The following is a 15,801-nucleotide window of genomic DNA, read 5'->3' as shown; positions in this document are numbered from 1 at the left end:
GGTATAATAATTGTTTAGCCGCTTCTTAGAATCCGCCCACGTTATCTCAAATCCATTAACGATCGGTACGACGCTCGTTAACTGCGCCGGCGACAGAAAGTCGATAGTTAATTACGCAAATGAAGGGATCTCGTTAACAGCGGCGAACACGACTGCGATAGACCGTTAAGTAACGTGCCCGCCGATTCGATCGCCATCGAAAGTGCATAGATCAATGGCTGCATGCGAGTCCCCGATGCATCCCTCACTAAATCTCGGATGCAATCGCATTAGATTGCGTTTGGCTTTTAAATCGGGTAATAACTTTCATCCCTTTATCTGTAACGGTTCCGCGAACGCTTATGAAATGGATGTCAAGAGCGAAATGCAATCCGATGTAATATCAGGATGCAATTCACACTTGCTACTAATTGGATTTTACGATGAGTTTATCAATTATTCTTTATTAAATTGTCAGTCGTAATAATTATACAGAAGTTTCTATTAATCTTTAAATTTAAGGTAATTACATGTTTCCTTATTGAAGATTTTATTTTGATCTTCTATCTTTCAAGGCCTTGCGCTTATTCTTTAGGGAAAAAAATTTGTTTAACACGCATGTGAACTTAATTTAAAGTAGGCGAGCGTGGCACAAAGAGATGTGTACTGCCTACAATTAGTAAACAAATGACCAAAAAGATCCGAGTTTAAATCTAATCAGAATACCGCTGGTTTTTATTAGAAAGCTCTTGGGAAAAAGTGGCAACCACCAAGCTACATACACCACCCTGGGACCTAAAGGTCCCTCCAGGCATCTTCTCATGCTCGGGGTTGGTTGTTTTCAAAAAGAAGGAGGGTTAGTGGGTTAGATTAGCAGTTTGCCCACTGCAAAAATAAACATTGCTCAAGGAACACCCAGGAAAGTCTCTAAAAAGGTTTTCAATTAGGTGACAGGACATATAGTCCTACATTCAGAAGAAAAAGAAGAAGAAGAATATTTGGCATAACGTGTGATAATTATTTAGTCCTATTTCGAAAAAGTTAGACTTTGTTCTTTATAACTGCAAAGAACGGAGAGCTACTGAGATCAGTACCGGTCTTTTAAAGTGCGATTTGAGGGGAGAAGTTGCATCTTTATAAAAACATTGTAAAGTGTTGCTGGCTACTTTAATTTATTTGATACAATTCGAGAGAGAGAGAGAGAGAGAGAGAGAGAGAGAGAGCGTGCGCGTGATACCGAACTAAGTAATTATAAATTAATGTCGATTGGACATTACACGAGTCGTCAGCTGATAGGCAATTGTATTAGCTCTAATGGCTAATTGAATGCGGCACGCTTGTGACATGTGTCACGCGCAGGTGGCAGACCGCGGGAAATTATCGTCGGCGTTCTCGCGGAAGCGGCAGATCCGAAGAAAGGCAACGTCAGGTCGGGAATGCGCGGCGAAGATGAAGAGCCGGGCGTGAATGGAATATTTCGGGTCGCGACATACCGTGAAACGATCTATTCTCCCGGACGGACGACAATTATGATTCCTTACGCGAATGTAATTATTCGCGGCGCGAGTGCGGCTCGCCGCAATTAATTGCCCTTCGCCGAGCAATTGCCGAATGATGAGGAGCGACGCTTTCCCGGTGCAGCTAACCGCAACGATTAAAAGAGAGATGAAAGACGTGCTTCTATTCACATCGAGCTGAATCCTCGCCGCGTGTCGGAGCTATCTCGCGCTAACCGTGAAAGAAATTGCGAGTATGGAGATGTGCGAGGGACCGAAATTTGCTTCTAAAAATTAAATTGCAGAATTCCACTTTTGAAATTGCTTATTTTATTATTATTATCGAAATATAAGTCTAAAGAATTTGATGTCCAATACGTAAAATAATTATCTCTAACGAACCTGAGAAGTTTATTGTGATATCTATCTTTATTTTATCAGTTCCTTATACGTTTCAATTAGAAAACTTTGCGTTTGGTATAATTTAATTAAATTTCATTGCGCAAGTTGTACTGAAAGTTCCGGCTAATTACTCCGTTACTAAATTTCATCTAATGATTATATTCGCCGAGAACTTTGAATTGCAGCGTGGTTGCATTCCAACGAGAGAGAAAGTTTGATTTAAATATTGAAACGCAGGGAAGAAAGGAAAAATCTTTCTTTTGTAATCTTCATTGTGCATGGAAACATTAGAAACCCAAATGATAATGGAAAGTAATGAAAACGATCATTTTTCTACTCTTATCTGGCTTCTTTTTACCTTCATCGTTTACCTATATACATATATTCTTCAGAATATCAGATAGAGATAACGTTATTAATGACAGAAATATACACAATGTTAAGAAGGGTATAGTTCTGTATAAATCACGTAGATCATTCGTCAAGTTGGTAAATTTCAATTATGTTGTAAATTATCATTGACGACAAACTTATTTTTGAAAAGTATCGAAGGCAATCGAAATAGTGGAAACCATAATTTGCCATACATTTACAAATTCTTTTTCAGAGATTTTTCAAATTGCTACTTTTCAAAATTTTTGATCGTGCCATCGCAAGATCTGTTTAGGATGACCTAATTATTTGTTTCAGAGCTACATTTAGATTGGTTTAATTATTTGTTTGGTAGCAATGTATTCAGGATGCTTTAATTATTTTTCGAAAGTTGCTTTCGTTCATCATTTATTATGAGCACATCATTACTAGTTTATCGATCGGTAGGATAGTATAAACAGCACCTACATTATTCTCGACGAGAGGAATGTAAAAATTATAGCAAGAAACAATTTGATTTATTTGAATTATTTCAATATCCGTATATTGTTTGTCATGCGTATAATCTGGAGACAAATAACTTTGTTTTTAACCGTTACTGCACATGTGAATTTTATCTCTGTCGTGTTTAATTCCATTTGTTTTATTGCATTTTATTTCTGTATTGCAGCATTGCGACTGTTGATCTCTCTCTGCGCTGAGGAAATTTGCGATCGCTGCATGTAGATCTTCAAATAAAAAAAAAAATAAAACTTGTGCAAGGATGACTCGGAATTTACGTGAACAATGACGAACGATCGTAATATAATATTGAAAGGTACTTGGATAAGATATCACAAGTATAAACGATTAATTTTATTCTTATAACATTACATTCGTAAATTACAGGATATACGTATAAGTAAATATTTCCTGGCACTAGATACCGATATCTATCTCAAGCAATCTAAATCGCTACACCTCTTTCAATTCTTAGATCCTAAATTTATAACTTGTACTAATTTGTACTTAAAATTTTTATAGACACAGCTATTTAATAATGTTAGAATAATTACGCGAGCATATTTAAATTTATAGATTTAGATTTTTATTTTGATACGAACTTCTACATATACTTTTATTGAATTGGAAATTTTACCTTACTCTTAAACTTTGTCATCTTCATGCAACTAAATTTTCCTTCATTGTTATTTTAACTGTTTTGAATTTACCTAAGCAATTATTTATACCATGTTATTGTGTTATAAGTTGAGAATACACTGACATACATGCTCAATTTATTAGCGCACCAGACGGTAGTGATTTGCAGTGGTAATACTTCGTAATGTGTCGGACAATACGCTCCATTAACCTGCCGCAAGATATTTAAGTTCGGTTACTGAACAGAACAGCAATTGAACTACACTCGCGTTATTTTTGATAACAGTCTAATGCTATTGTTCATAAATTAAGAAAAATACGTTATTACATTATTACGTGCATATTACATAATATATTACGTATATTGTAAAGACTATCAGTCAAATGTTTATATTTTTCAAGTTGCAGTTTCTTTCGTTACTTCCTTTTAACAACTTTTTAAATTTTGCTTTTTCTCATCTTCCTTTATAGTAAATGTTTTCTTTTATTTCTAAAGATTCTATTTTAAATTAATATAAATATCTACCGGTCCTATCACAATTAAATTAAAATTTTTGTACAAAATTATAATGTGAGAGACGTACATATACTACGGATTTTATTTTATATTATATACGTGATAACTAGTTAGTATAATTTATCGTAAATGTAACATTATATAATCTCAAAGTTCCTGACTTCGATATTATGTTGTTGTAAACACAAATATGATGAACAGGTGAGTAATTCATGTACATTAATTAATTAATTGAAACATTGTAAACCGTATCGCATACCTATACACTGATTAAATTAAAATTCATAAAATTTTCGAACAAACACATTCTTTCTTATCTTAATGAGATTTTAATACAATATAAATTATAATTTCCTTACTAAAAAATAAATTATATAAATTAGTCAAAATTTACGAAAGTTGAAAGAGATTCCAAATATCTTTGAGATGGCTTAGTCATCTATAACTATACATGTATACGTGTATCATCACATTTCTTACAATTTGTTACAGGACATTTTACTGTGTCTTGTAATGAACACAGATCGGTTTATTTCTCTTATCACAATCCATTAGACATGTCTCCAATAAATATGCGGATTTTATTACACTTTTTCTTTTATTGTGCCGTACTTTATACATGATAGTTCGCGGGATACATTTTCCGTTAGCTTGTTTCGACAAATTTATGGCCGCATCCTACGTGATATTCTTTCCGTAATTCGATGTCTTTAAAAGCGCATTCGACTCTCGGGCATGCGTCTTGCCGAGTTGCATTACAGGAATGTGCTCCAATAGACGACATTAAGGATGAAGAACGAGAAGGGGAAGAAGAATCTGGAAACCTTGTCGATGTAAATGGCGGTGGCTCGTCCTTGGCAGCACTGCTCATACTGAACCGTCGGTGGCCTCGTTGGACTTCTGCTTCTTTCGGCATCCGGCCTCATTGGCGTCTGTGAGGAAAGACATAAGAAATGCATCGCACAGACGAACATGAAAGTAATAAAAAATTATCTTGAGGTTACATTTTATCTCGCTTTACGTTTCTCCCTTTTAATTACGTCTCTCCCTTATTAATCAAGACTATTACGAGGTAAGTAGATTATTATACTTACCTGCGGTTAATTGTTAGACAAAAAATATAATGATACATGCGATATAATTACATCGTTCGATGTAATATAAAAAAGAATTAGATTTACATTTATTATTCATTAATCGATTAATGGCTGTATCTTAATCCTTAAATCATGATTCGCAACGAATTTGCAATGTCGATATGTTACATATTAAAATTAATTCATTGCTATACTGTATTCAAAATTAATTCACTAGTGTAGTTATGAAATTAAATAAAAGTTTTACGAATATATAATATACATTTCTTAAATAAGATTCATATTAACTGAAGCATATCTTATATTTTTATAAATACGTTTGCGCGTAATGTGACAATATTATATAAAGGAATGATAATATGTATTTTGTAGCGAAATAAAATATCTAATATTTCTTGTTAATACAAATTCGGTTGCGAATCAAAGACAAGTCATTTAATAATCATAAAAAATGTATTTAACTGCATGAAACAGTGCGTGAAGTGACGTTTGCTTACCAACTATTAAAAAAGACGATATTTATTTCGTGCATGAACGTTTATCGTAAGGCAAGCAAGAGTAAGCGCCTGCAGTAGTACAAGTAAATATTGAGCGCGATGGATGTAATGAAAACGGGATTTCTACGTACAGAACGCGGCGAATTGCAAAGTCTGCGTAAGCTACGCAGAAGAAAGGGGAGAATAAATATTTCTCTGCGAATTGAGTGTGGAGCGAATGCATGTAATAAAATGAAACTTTGGAACTTGTTCAAGAGGGAAGTTACCAGAGGGAAGTTACTCGCCATACGATACGATGAATCGTCTAGGAAAGTAGTTGTACCTCGAGTAGTGTATGCCATATTTTCCGCCGCCGGTGCTGTTTACCGTGTAACATTCGGTTTCAGAAGTAAATATACGTTTACAAAAATCAATCGTTTGACTTTTCATATGACGAGTTTTCTGCTTTGAAACAGATAAGCAGAACGCTAAAAAGCCCAGTTCAAAATTTATACGAAACCTTTTTTCTGTATGTTGTAGAACCGCGGACGTAATATTTCCATACCTTTCCCCTTATTAAACGAAATGATATAACTTTATTATGCAATCTCGATGATTTACACAATCCCCGTGAACGTCGATAATTTATAACGGACGGTGGTTTACAACGCAGTGCCCTTTATTCCCAGCACTTTTATTCAATTGAGCGATATCGCATCGACAGGACGAAATCGCATTACTCTCGGCCGATGGTGCTGCGCATTTCGCTTTATCTGGAACTATCAATTTCGCGGAGCCGGTGGAGCATTCGTCGTAAATATCGTGTCGCGCTTTTTCCCGTTTACCTTGAAGTCGTCGATGGCCTCGCGAAGATCTTCGTCCGAGTACCCTTTCATGGCCTTCGTGGCGACTGGCCCCATGTAGTTGTTCACTACTGCGAATTCCATGAGGGACAGGAAGACGAACACGCTGCACGAAGACATCCACACGTCGATCGCCTTTACATACGAGACCGGCGGTAAGGACTGTTGAGATTGCGTGTTTTGAGTAGCTGAAAGAGAGATAGTAATCCTTAGTCCCTTATATGCACGGTTGTACTGGGTGTTAAAAAAGTTTCGACACGGTCGAACATCTCGATAAGAAAGAGTTTTACTAGAAAATGCTCCGATTATTGAAATTTTTGTGTATGTAAATTTTGTATATGTTACAATGCACAAAATTTTTCAATAATCGGAGCACTATTGCAAATAATGTGTCCAGACTTTTTTAACACCCAGTATGTATAAGTCAATTGACATAATCGTGTCCATTTCTATTAATTAAATAAAATATATTAATTTAATTATTCTCATTTTTATTGTTAGGTTTTCATAACTATTTTTAGGTATAGATATATTATTTACCGATTTAAGTTTTCAAAATATTATATTATTAAATAATTTATTTTTATGGAAACACAAAGTTGAACTTGTATAAATAAGCTATATTTTTAATTACTACATATCGAGCTTCATTTTTCTTTAATCTTTTTTCTCAATTACACGAAATATTTATTCGTGTAAATAATCTTGTTCGATTTTAGCTTATAATCGACAGAAATAAAATAATGGTTTTATATAAACTCTTTCTCTAAAGCCAAAGGATATTTATTACAGCCATTTTGGCGTAAGTAAATTGCAATTTAGCTGATATTTATGCCGTCATTAAGCCCCCGACAAAGCAGTCTATCGTGATCGCAAATATCATGAATAGTTATATCACGAGCAGTGAGAGAAGAGGTCGCCTAACCGAGGGTCAGCAGTGACGTCACGCCAAGGGTGACCCGCGCCGGGATGGCTTCCGGCTTGATCCAGAAGGCGATCCAGGACATGACGACGATCAGAGCGGACGGGATGTACGTGTGGAACAGGTGATAACCCAGTCTCCGGCGCAGATTGAAGACAATCTGTATGCACGTGAAGTTTCCGGTCGAGTATTCGATCGTGCAGTCAGTCGTGTAGTTGTTCGATATGTCGAGTTGCGGCAGCTCGATTTCCGGATTAACCACGAGGGGATCGGTCATGTTCCATAGGAATATCAGATCCTGAGTCGTGTGCGATACTGAAAAAAAAAGTAAAGACGTAGAAGAAAGCACGATGAAAGTAATATAAATAAATGTCATGAAAGCCGCAAAGCTTTGCATAGATAAACGGTCTTGATATTTTCATAAACTATGATTATTGGTAAACATATTTGGTATAAATACTTTATTACAATTACCGATAATAATCACCTAATGTAATTTTGTAAACAATAATTGTCACACACATGATTTCTCTTGTTTATTAATAGAAGAAATATTACAATTTATATCTGTACGATTTTATACATTTATATGTGTAAAGTGTCACGTTGATAATAAAATATGCGGCTTACAAGTTAATATACACTTACAGCTTTCGATCATCATCGAGCAAATTTGAGTGTCATGAGGATAGGACTCGAACTTCATTGCGCATGAGAGCACCAATGTCAATCTAAAATGAATATTGCGCTTTCCTGTATAATACAATTCATTAATCAAATTACAATTTATTATATGAGTATATTTTACTCGATAACGTTATTTTCACAATGACGAATAATGTTGAAGCCTCTCGCTACTTTTGTTTCCGATGAAACATATATTCGGAACAAGAGAAACTAAATTCGAATCATTTTATTGGCAATAAAATTTGACAGAATAGCACGGCAACTACTCGCTCCATCCGACACGAGGGATTAAAATCTCCAGTAGATAGAAATAAATGAAGCCGAGTTAGCTATAAACAAAAACTAAATAAACGCCAATCGAAATGTATCAAAGCGAAAGCTTTATGCGTATTGCATCAACATTTTTTAAGATTTATATGAGTCAGATTCTTGATTGATAATTGACAATAAATTGACATAAAATTGATTAAACTTTTATTATTAAAATTGGATAGTACAAAGAAATTTTAAAAAATTAAAATAAAACGTAGTAATGTATGAATAATATTTGCTTGCAATTTTGTAAGATGTATTTCGTAAAAATTCTAATCTTTGAATTTTTAGTATTATTATTTTCTTCTCTTATATTTTATTTAATTATAACTATTAATATTCCTTATTTTCCTTAGAGAAATATGTCGAAAACAAGAGTTTTAATATCTTTTTAAGTAAGAAACAATTTTAATTAATTATTCCTTATTTACATTCATGAATAAGTCATTATTGAAATGTTTTCTTTGCTTTTTTCATATACATGTTGATGGTATTTAATAACATCATAACAATTTGTTTAAAGCAATTGTCCTGTGGAAATCTCACTCAAACAAAAAGTCATAAAACTAAAAAATGATGAAAACCAGTATTCTCATGCGAGCGAATATAATTGCAGTTGGTGAAAACTTACTTTAATACATGTCTGGTACAAAAAATAATAATTTGATATTAACTACATATAAATAAGAGAGGGAGAAATATTTGTATAATATCATCATATCATATTGCATTAAATCTTCTCTAACTGGGACAGCGCTATGAATTTTAAGTCCTAATTTATCCTTATTAACTATTATTAATAAATTTTTAATAAAGTTTCAAAAGATACACATACATATATTTATGAAAAATTGCATAAAATCATATTCATTGCTAAATATTACAATATAATATAATAAAACAATAACTTGTAATAGATAAAATATGTAGACTTACTTGGACATGTAAAGCAACGTTTTATCGTGATACAACCAGAGATAATGGTTTGGTATCGACATCTCGTGGAAAGTAACCTTCTTCGCATTCTTGAAGAAGCAGTCGGGTCTCCAGATATTGTGCAACCAATCCACGTCAAGTATTCGATAATCCTCGGACATGTTTTCCGGTAGCCGCAGCCTAGAGTCCCGCCAACTCTGAGCGAGAAATATGTCAGCCACGTATGTCTGTTATCGTGGAAAAATAATGTAAGCAGATGTCACACTTCATGTGCGATCATATGCAGAAGATATAATTATTCCTTCTTTCATATGAAAATGAAATATTTCCTAACTCGTATGTGCTCTGCGATTACATCTCTGTCATAAATTTAAAAAAATTTTAGAAAACAATTCACAAAGCAGTATTGTTTATACGTAGTGTTTGCATAAACTTGTTTTATTTATTTTGTTAATTACTACAGTTTAAAAAATTTTTCTATCAAAAGAAAAGATTAAAAAATAAAATTTGGCTAATCTTTTTAATTAAGAAACCAATGTATTTGATATATTTATATGTGTATGTGCAACATAATATATTTTCTTTTTATAATATATGTAGAATTAAGATTAATATAAAAAGAAAAAAGTTTAGTAAAGTTTAATATGAACATAGCTGATGTAATATTTTGGGAGAATATTCGGTAGAACGAATTTTCCGGCGTGTAGCTCGGTCCTTCGCTCACCATCGATTCCTCATTTATCGAGTCCAGGCTGAGCACTGTCACATGAAAATAAACGACGGTGGGCTGGCCGAGAAATTTTGGTGCTCGGTGCTTATCGTATTGCTTCGGATTCAAAGGCAATATGTCTCTCAGCGATAAAGAAGTTTCCTTTTTCCCGTACTCATCGAAGTCCAGTTCTCTAAAATGTCAAAAAATGTTAGAACCGGCTTGAATAATGGACATTACATGCACATTTGCGTCTATTTGTTAAAGATTATATTGATTATACCACGACGAATCGTATTTAATGTGATCTTGAGAGAAATATATTTAATGATTTAGTTTATAAAAAAACTGTTTTTCACGAATACGATGTAATATATTTAAAAAATGTATATCTAACTGAATTAATAACTTACTAAAGCTTTTCAACTAAATTCTTGTTAAGCAAAAATTTATTGTAAAGTAGTAAAAACACTGCAAATAAATAGAAATGCTGAAGGGCATGCGTAGGAGACCACGTCTCCTAAAAACACACTTATATAAATTTAATTTCCTTTTTCATTCTAAAAATCATTAATCATTGAAATGTATTTTTTTAACAAAAATATTTAGCGCATCAAGATTAATACTTGCATCACAGATAATGAAATAGTTTTATTGAAAATTATTAAGTTACATACCGTTATAATTTCCATATTAACGCAAATTATAAAAATATGTGATTATATTCAATGATCGATTCGAACGAAACATATTCGTGGAAACTTGATTTAAAATCGCCTTATATCATTGTGAAACCCGCCAAGCCGACAACCTAACGAGACTTTCAAGAATTTTCTCACCTACGTCTATTTAGTATAACGTTTATGGATGTATGGTTATTATTATGGAATAATATATGGGTAGGTCATTGAAGTTGGGGCCCTCTAAAATGGCAAACATTACGAAACAATAATAATTACATTGCTAATTACAATTAAGTACTTCATAATAATTATTTCGCGTATTTACGAATATCATTAAATAGAAATGTGCAAGAAAATTAAATTCACGTATTGCTTTATATCACACTTTTGCGTGGTTGCTGTATAATAATAGACTGAATTGTTACTCGCTAATTGTGACAAAAGAGAAAAAAGAAAGTATAATAAAAGCGTTTCGTTCAGTCAATTTCCAGTAATGACTTTAAAAGTTAAATAATAGCTATAACAGCGATATCGCTGGTACAGCGATTTTTATGGCAGCATCGATGACACTCATAAATTATTCACAGGCCACAAGAACTGGGTGCGCGCGGTCTGTTGGCAGTTTCATTATTACAGAGTGGATGCTATTTTTCTCAACCGGGTCGGTCACGTCGATGCCACGATTGCTAACCGCACAACTTTCTTTGTTCAATTAGAATGTGATTGCAGTATTGATTGAAAAATAAATGCCTCGGAGAATGCGGTGTGAAGGCGTGATATACACCTCTTATTAAATCACAACGCGTTTATAATCTGCGTCATATATGTCGGTAGTATACGATCTGGTGTATGATGCAAATTGTGATGCAATAGATATCACAATGCAAGAATAATGAAACGTGTAGCTGTATTTATTTTGTACAAGATTTTCATCGGCATTTATATAATTTACAATTGAGCTCTAATAATTTTCCTTTCTCTATTTTTACATTGATCATCGAAAATATTCCGTTACGCATTGTTCTCTCAGCAGATTCTTTTTACGAGAATTATCAGAATGAGAAAGTACAATTTAAAGAAAGGCTACAGGTAAAATATTATTTTAATCGGGAATGTTGATCTTGAAATCTTGTAATATCTGGAATAGTTGTCCGGCGAGAGAAAAGAAGTGTACTCACGGAAAATGCGGGGCAGTCATGTCGAGCAAGGCGTATAAGTAGCAGAATATGATCAGCAGAAAGTGCCACGTCATTCCTGAAGAGAGCAGAGAGTATGGAGAATGATACGAATGGCCCAAAGAAAGAGCGGTGCATGCAATGGAATATGCAGAGTACGTCATAAAGAATTCATCGACGGGAGGGATCGATGAGATTTTGAACTCGCGAACATCAAAGAGACTCCTGTCCTTCTGTGAGCGGAAAGATGTAAGTTACGTTCATTTCTTCGCATACAGATCTATTGTTATCCCAACATGACTGTATAATTAATTCAATTTTTAACTCGATTGACACGAAAATCTCGTTTGCCTTTTTGTTTTTTGCCGATAGTGCTGCATATCGACGACTGATAATAGACAATTTGTTACGTCCGTTACTCTTAATTTATTCAAATTATACGAATTTGTCTATTGTAAATTGTAAATTAACTTCCATACGTAATTTAAATGCACACAATGTAATGGAATAGAAAATAATACGTTATAATTATTTTATAATACACTAGATACATATATTAAATGTTAAATTATAGTACATGTAATGTTAGATGTTTAATAATCTTGCCTTGATTAAGAAATTTTATATAAATAATACAATTTTTCATATTAATCTCGTAAAGAATTATTTGACGCCAGTATATGATTAACCAATGTAGAAAAATTGTTAAACGACGCCAACTGGCAAATTCTATAATTAAAGAAATTTATTGCGAAAAATATTACCTCAGCCACAGTTTGAACCTGAACTTCCCTACACTCTAAGCGGGCATCTCACCAATAACATGCCTCAGTTGTCGAATTGTTGAGACGCCCGCTTAGAGTGTAGGAAAGTCCAGGTTTAAACCCTGCCTGAGGTAATATTTTTCGCAATAAAGTTCTTTAATTAGAATTTGCCAATTAGCGTCGTATAGCAATTTATCTACATTCATATTTATCTGTTATTAAAATTTCCGCTTTCTCATTAATCCTTCAACATATTTCACGGGCCGCTTCCTGCCTTGTGTCTCTCGTTTTTTAATTTTATGGCACTTCACACGACGGTTTCCCGATCCAATTTTCCACTCACCGATCAACTACACATTCTATCGTTCGGAAATCCGGCGAATGCTCTCGACGAAGATCGAACGGAAGTTGTTAGCCGCTCGCCCGAAAATCTTTCCCACCGGACGATCACTTCCGCTTCCTCGTGGATCAATGAACATCTGAATTACATCTAAACATAGCGTCTCTGAACGAAGCCATTGACGTAGATAGATTTTGAAAATTTTGATGAGTCACGTTGTCAACATCAATCATTGATTATTATATGAACCTATTGAATCAACAGAAGTTATTCTTATCAACGACTTTTACCAATAATGATATCTCGCATTGAATTCGCTCTCGATTGGTATATTCGTTTTAATAATTGTTATTTAATGAATTCACCGCTTTTGTTTGAATAATATTCTGTAATCTAGGATTAATTGCTTATAAAATATCTAAGAAGTTAATTCAAATTTCTTCGAAAGATATCTATCGACACGTCAGCAATGTGCAATAAAAATACAAGTGGCTATTTAACTGTTGTTTTAAATTATCCTGCATAAAATGTGTTTAAAAAAATTATTAATAGATATTAATAATTTTTTTAACTAAGAGCAGTTATCTTTCTCTAAAGAGTGTTGTATGAAATTAACAAATTTATACAAATGTGTACATATCTGTAAACATATAGACTTATAATAAATTGAAAATTATGTAATATATTACATAAAAATAAAAAGTTTATACCACAATAAAATAATTTTTTAATTCAGAAAAGAGTAGTTCTAAGTATAAATTATTCTCTTATAAACTAAGGACTTATAAACAAAGGAAATAATCATAAAAGAATATTTTAATAGTATACTAAATGTCATACACAAAGTACGCAAAAGTAAAAATTTTAAGAAAGTGCAGGCTTAATAATTGTAAGATCAAACAAACGATTGACTTTGTATATATTTAGGAAGATTTCAGAAATATTTAGAAATATGTATTCTTAAACACATTTTGAACTCAATAATCGAATAAAGAGAAAAAGATACAGCTGCTAAAGATTTGGTATGTGTGATAAAATAAATTAGAAATATTATATTTTAAATCCGCCATCGGAAATCATGTAAGATTAATTATCTTTTCAATTTCGCACGCGACATTCTCTACAAATTTTGAAGACGACTATAGACCTGTTCCACGACTGACTCATCTTCTTGTCAATTTTGATTTAAAGTACGTTGAAAACATTATTGATACCTCGATGGCGTTTCAATCCGCAAAGTCTGCCAACATGCGAGGCTTCCGTTGTCTCTTTTAATCACGATCTTCGGAAACGTCGAGGAAATGTCGAGGCACGACGCGGATTTTATCGCGTGTTCGGTACTCCAGATTCGTCATACGGAAACTGGCCATATCGCTGCACTTTCTTTCTCGCTGTCCGTAAACCACCCTGACGCTTGGCTGTCTCTAAGCCAATTTGCCTATCGACAAACTGATTAAGCCCTACTCTCTTTCATCTGCAGTATCGTGTAACATCTAAGCACGTGGATTCGAATTAGAGATTCTTCAATTTTTCAATTAAAAGCATGTCGGAAAAAGCGGTAAGGTAAGCGAGTGTAAGAAGATGAAAATGAGTCATGTTTATTATCTTAATTTTTATATATCGCAAAAAGGTCCATCAATTTGGGTAAGTATTCCAAAATAATAAACACTTTATTTAAAAAAAGCTAAAAAATGAAGTTGTTTTTAACTAACTTGTTAACTACACAATTTTTATTAACAATATACACGTATGTATATGTTCTTAATCCTTGGCAATTCCTTTTTCATTTTTATCGATTTCTTCATTTTTCACTATACTTTTACAAAAAGTATGCATTTTATTCAAAGACTTTTGTAAAAAAATAAAATTGTTTATACAGGTATTTACTTTATACAAACGCGTATTTAACGATATAATCGATATTTTGAATCTAAAGTTTTATTCAACCAATTCATATTTTTCCAATCGAATAGCTTCAATTAATGTTTAATAAAAAGAAACACTTGTGATTTTAATAAAAATTTCCATTTATCTGATACATTTTTAAATAAAATAAACATTATTTATAAAAATACGTCTTTTATATCAAACTTATCGACAAAGTGATTGTCGTCAAAATAATATCGACGAAGCAACGTGCTAAAATGAGATCCGCTATCGCCATCTGATTGCGAATAGCATACATAGCATACATTGTAACTACCAGAGGTTTCTCTCTGTAACTACCCAACTAACTCGAGAAATCGTTAGACTTGCTTTTTTGTATTTAGCATTGATTGTACAACAATTAACCTTCATTTTGATAGAAATAATGTAAAATCGTTAAATATTTCGGAATTATGTGTTTTTCCGAACATATTTGCAGTCGATACAGAAGCCTTTCCCTTTTACTAGAAGCTGCTAACTAAATGTTCCTCGGATATACGGTCGGCAACGGCAGATTTATAAAGAGGAGAAAGAGAAATTGAATCAAATGAGATTAGTTTGAATTGGTTAATAATCGATTTCTCTATACAAGATTGAACGAAACAGCTGCTTATGTCTTCACAAATAAAGAAATAAAGCTTCACTGGTAAGTTAAAATTTTGTTGATAGCTCACAAATGAAATACAAGAGGACACTTCTGTACAGGCTCTGAAGTCAATTAATAATGGCCTCGTTATTTGAATGATTAGCAAGTTTCTAGCAATTGTAAAAGAAACAATTTGCTTCTTCTTACATCGGTGAGAAATTTTGTGAAATAATTAAATTTTAACATATTTTAACATTTATATTTAATAATAGATATCTACAACATCTATAATAATATATTTTATTATTCATATTTAATAATATCTGCAATTAATTATATTCATACCGAACAAAATTTAATGAATAAATGGAATTGAATTAATTAACATTTCACTTTTAGAAATTATAAAACTGTGCATA

The 15,801-nt window shown here is 32.9% G+C and overlaps 1 protein-coding gene across 6 annotated transcripts; it reads right to left on the bottom strand.

Annotated features, from left to right (window-relative positions):
• Window positions 1-3,091: 3,091 nt before the first annotated feature.
• Window positions 3,092-14,290, bottom strand: LOC105560849 (glycine receptor subunit alpha-3). Of its 6 annotated transcripts, none has more exons than XM_012010322.1 (9): window positions 14,085-14,290; window positions 12,874-13,119; window positions 11,770-11,999; window positions 9,924-10,101; window positions 9,200-9,426; window positions 7,913-7,995; window positions 7,268-7,579; window positions 6,325-6,530; window positions 3,092-4,838 (listed from the first exon to the last, which is right to left on the bottom strand). In XM_012010322.1, exons 3-9 carry the CDS (start codon window positions 11,928-11,930, stop codon window positions 4,662-4,664), a joined length of 1,344 nt encoding a protein of 447 aa, XP_011865712.1. In that variant the 5' UTR covers window positions 11,931-11,999; window positions 12,874-13,119; window positions 14,085-14,290; the 3' UTR covers window positions 3,092-4,661. The 6 variants fall into 6 exon arrangements, with proteins under 6 accessions (XP_011865712.1, XP_011865716.1, XP_011865717.1 ...); XM_012010326.1 differs by having other exon boundaries at window positions 9,200-9,396; XM_012010327.1 differs by having other exon boundaries at window positions 11,770-11,845.
• Between the last annotated feature and the right edge of the window lie 1,511 nt (window positions 14,291-15,801).

This window comes from Vollenhovia emeryi, unplaced genomic scaffold (genome assembly GCF_000949405.1).
Source record: "Vollenhovia emeryi isolate VEMERY1.0 unplaced genomic scaffold, V.emery_V1.0 DF939219.1, whole genome shotgun sequence".
Lineage (NCBI taxonomy): Eukaryota > Metazoa > Arthropoda > Insecta > Hymenoptera > Formicidae > Vollenhovia > Vollenhovia emeryi.
This window is presented reverse-complemented; position numbering and strand designations above follow the sequence as displayed.

Bases quoted from the DNA above. Each gene is read 5' to 3' on its own strand.
- LOC105560849 (XM_012010322.1), bottom strand. From the start codon at position 11,930: ATGACGTACTCTGCATATTCCATTGCATGCACCGCTCTTTCTTTGGGC. The intron at 10,102-11,769 runs GTGAGTACACTT...TTGACATTTTAG, and splicing joins ATGACTGCCCCGCATTTTCC to AGAACTGGACTTCGATGAGT. The intron at 4,839-6,324 runs GTAAACGGGAAA...CTTTCCTCACAG, and splicing joins AGGCCATCGACGACTTCAAG to ACGCCAATGAGGCCGGATGC.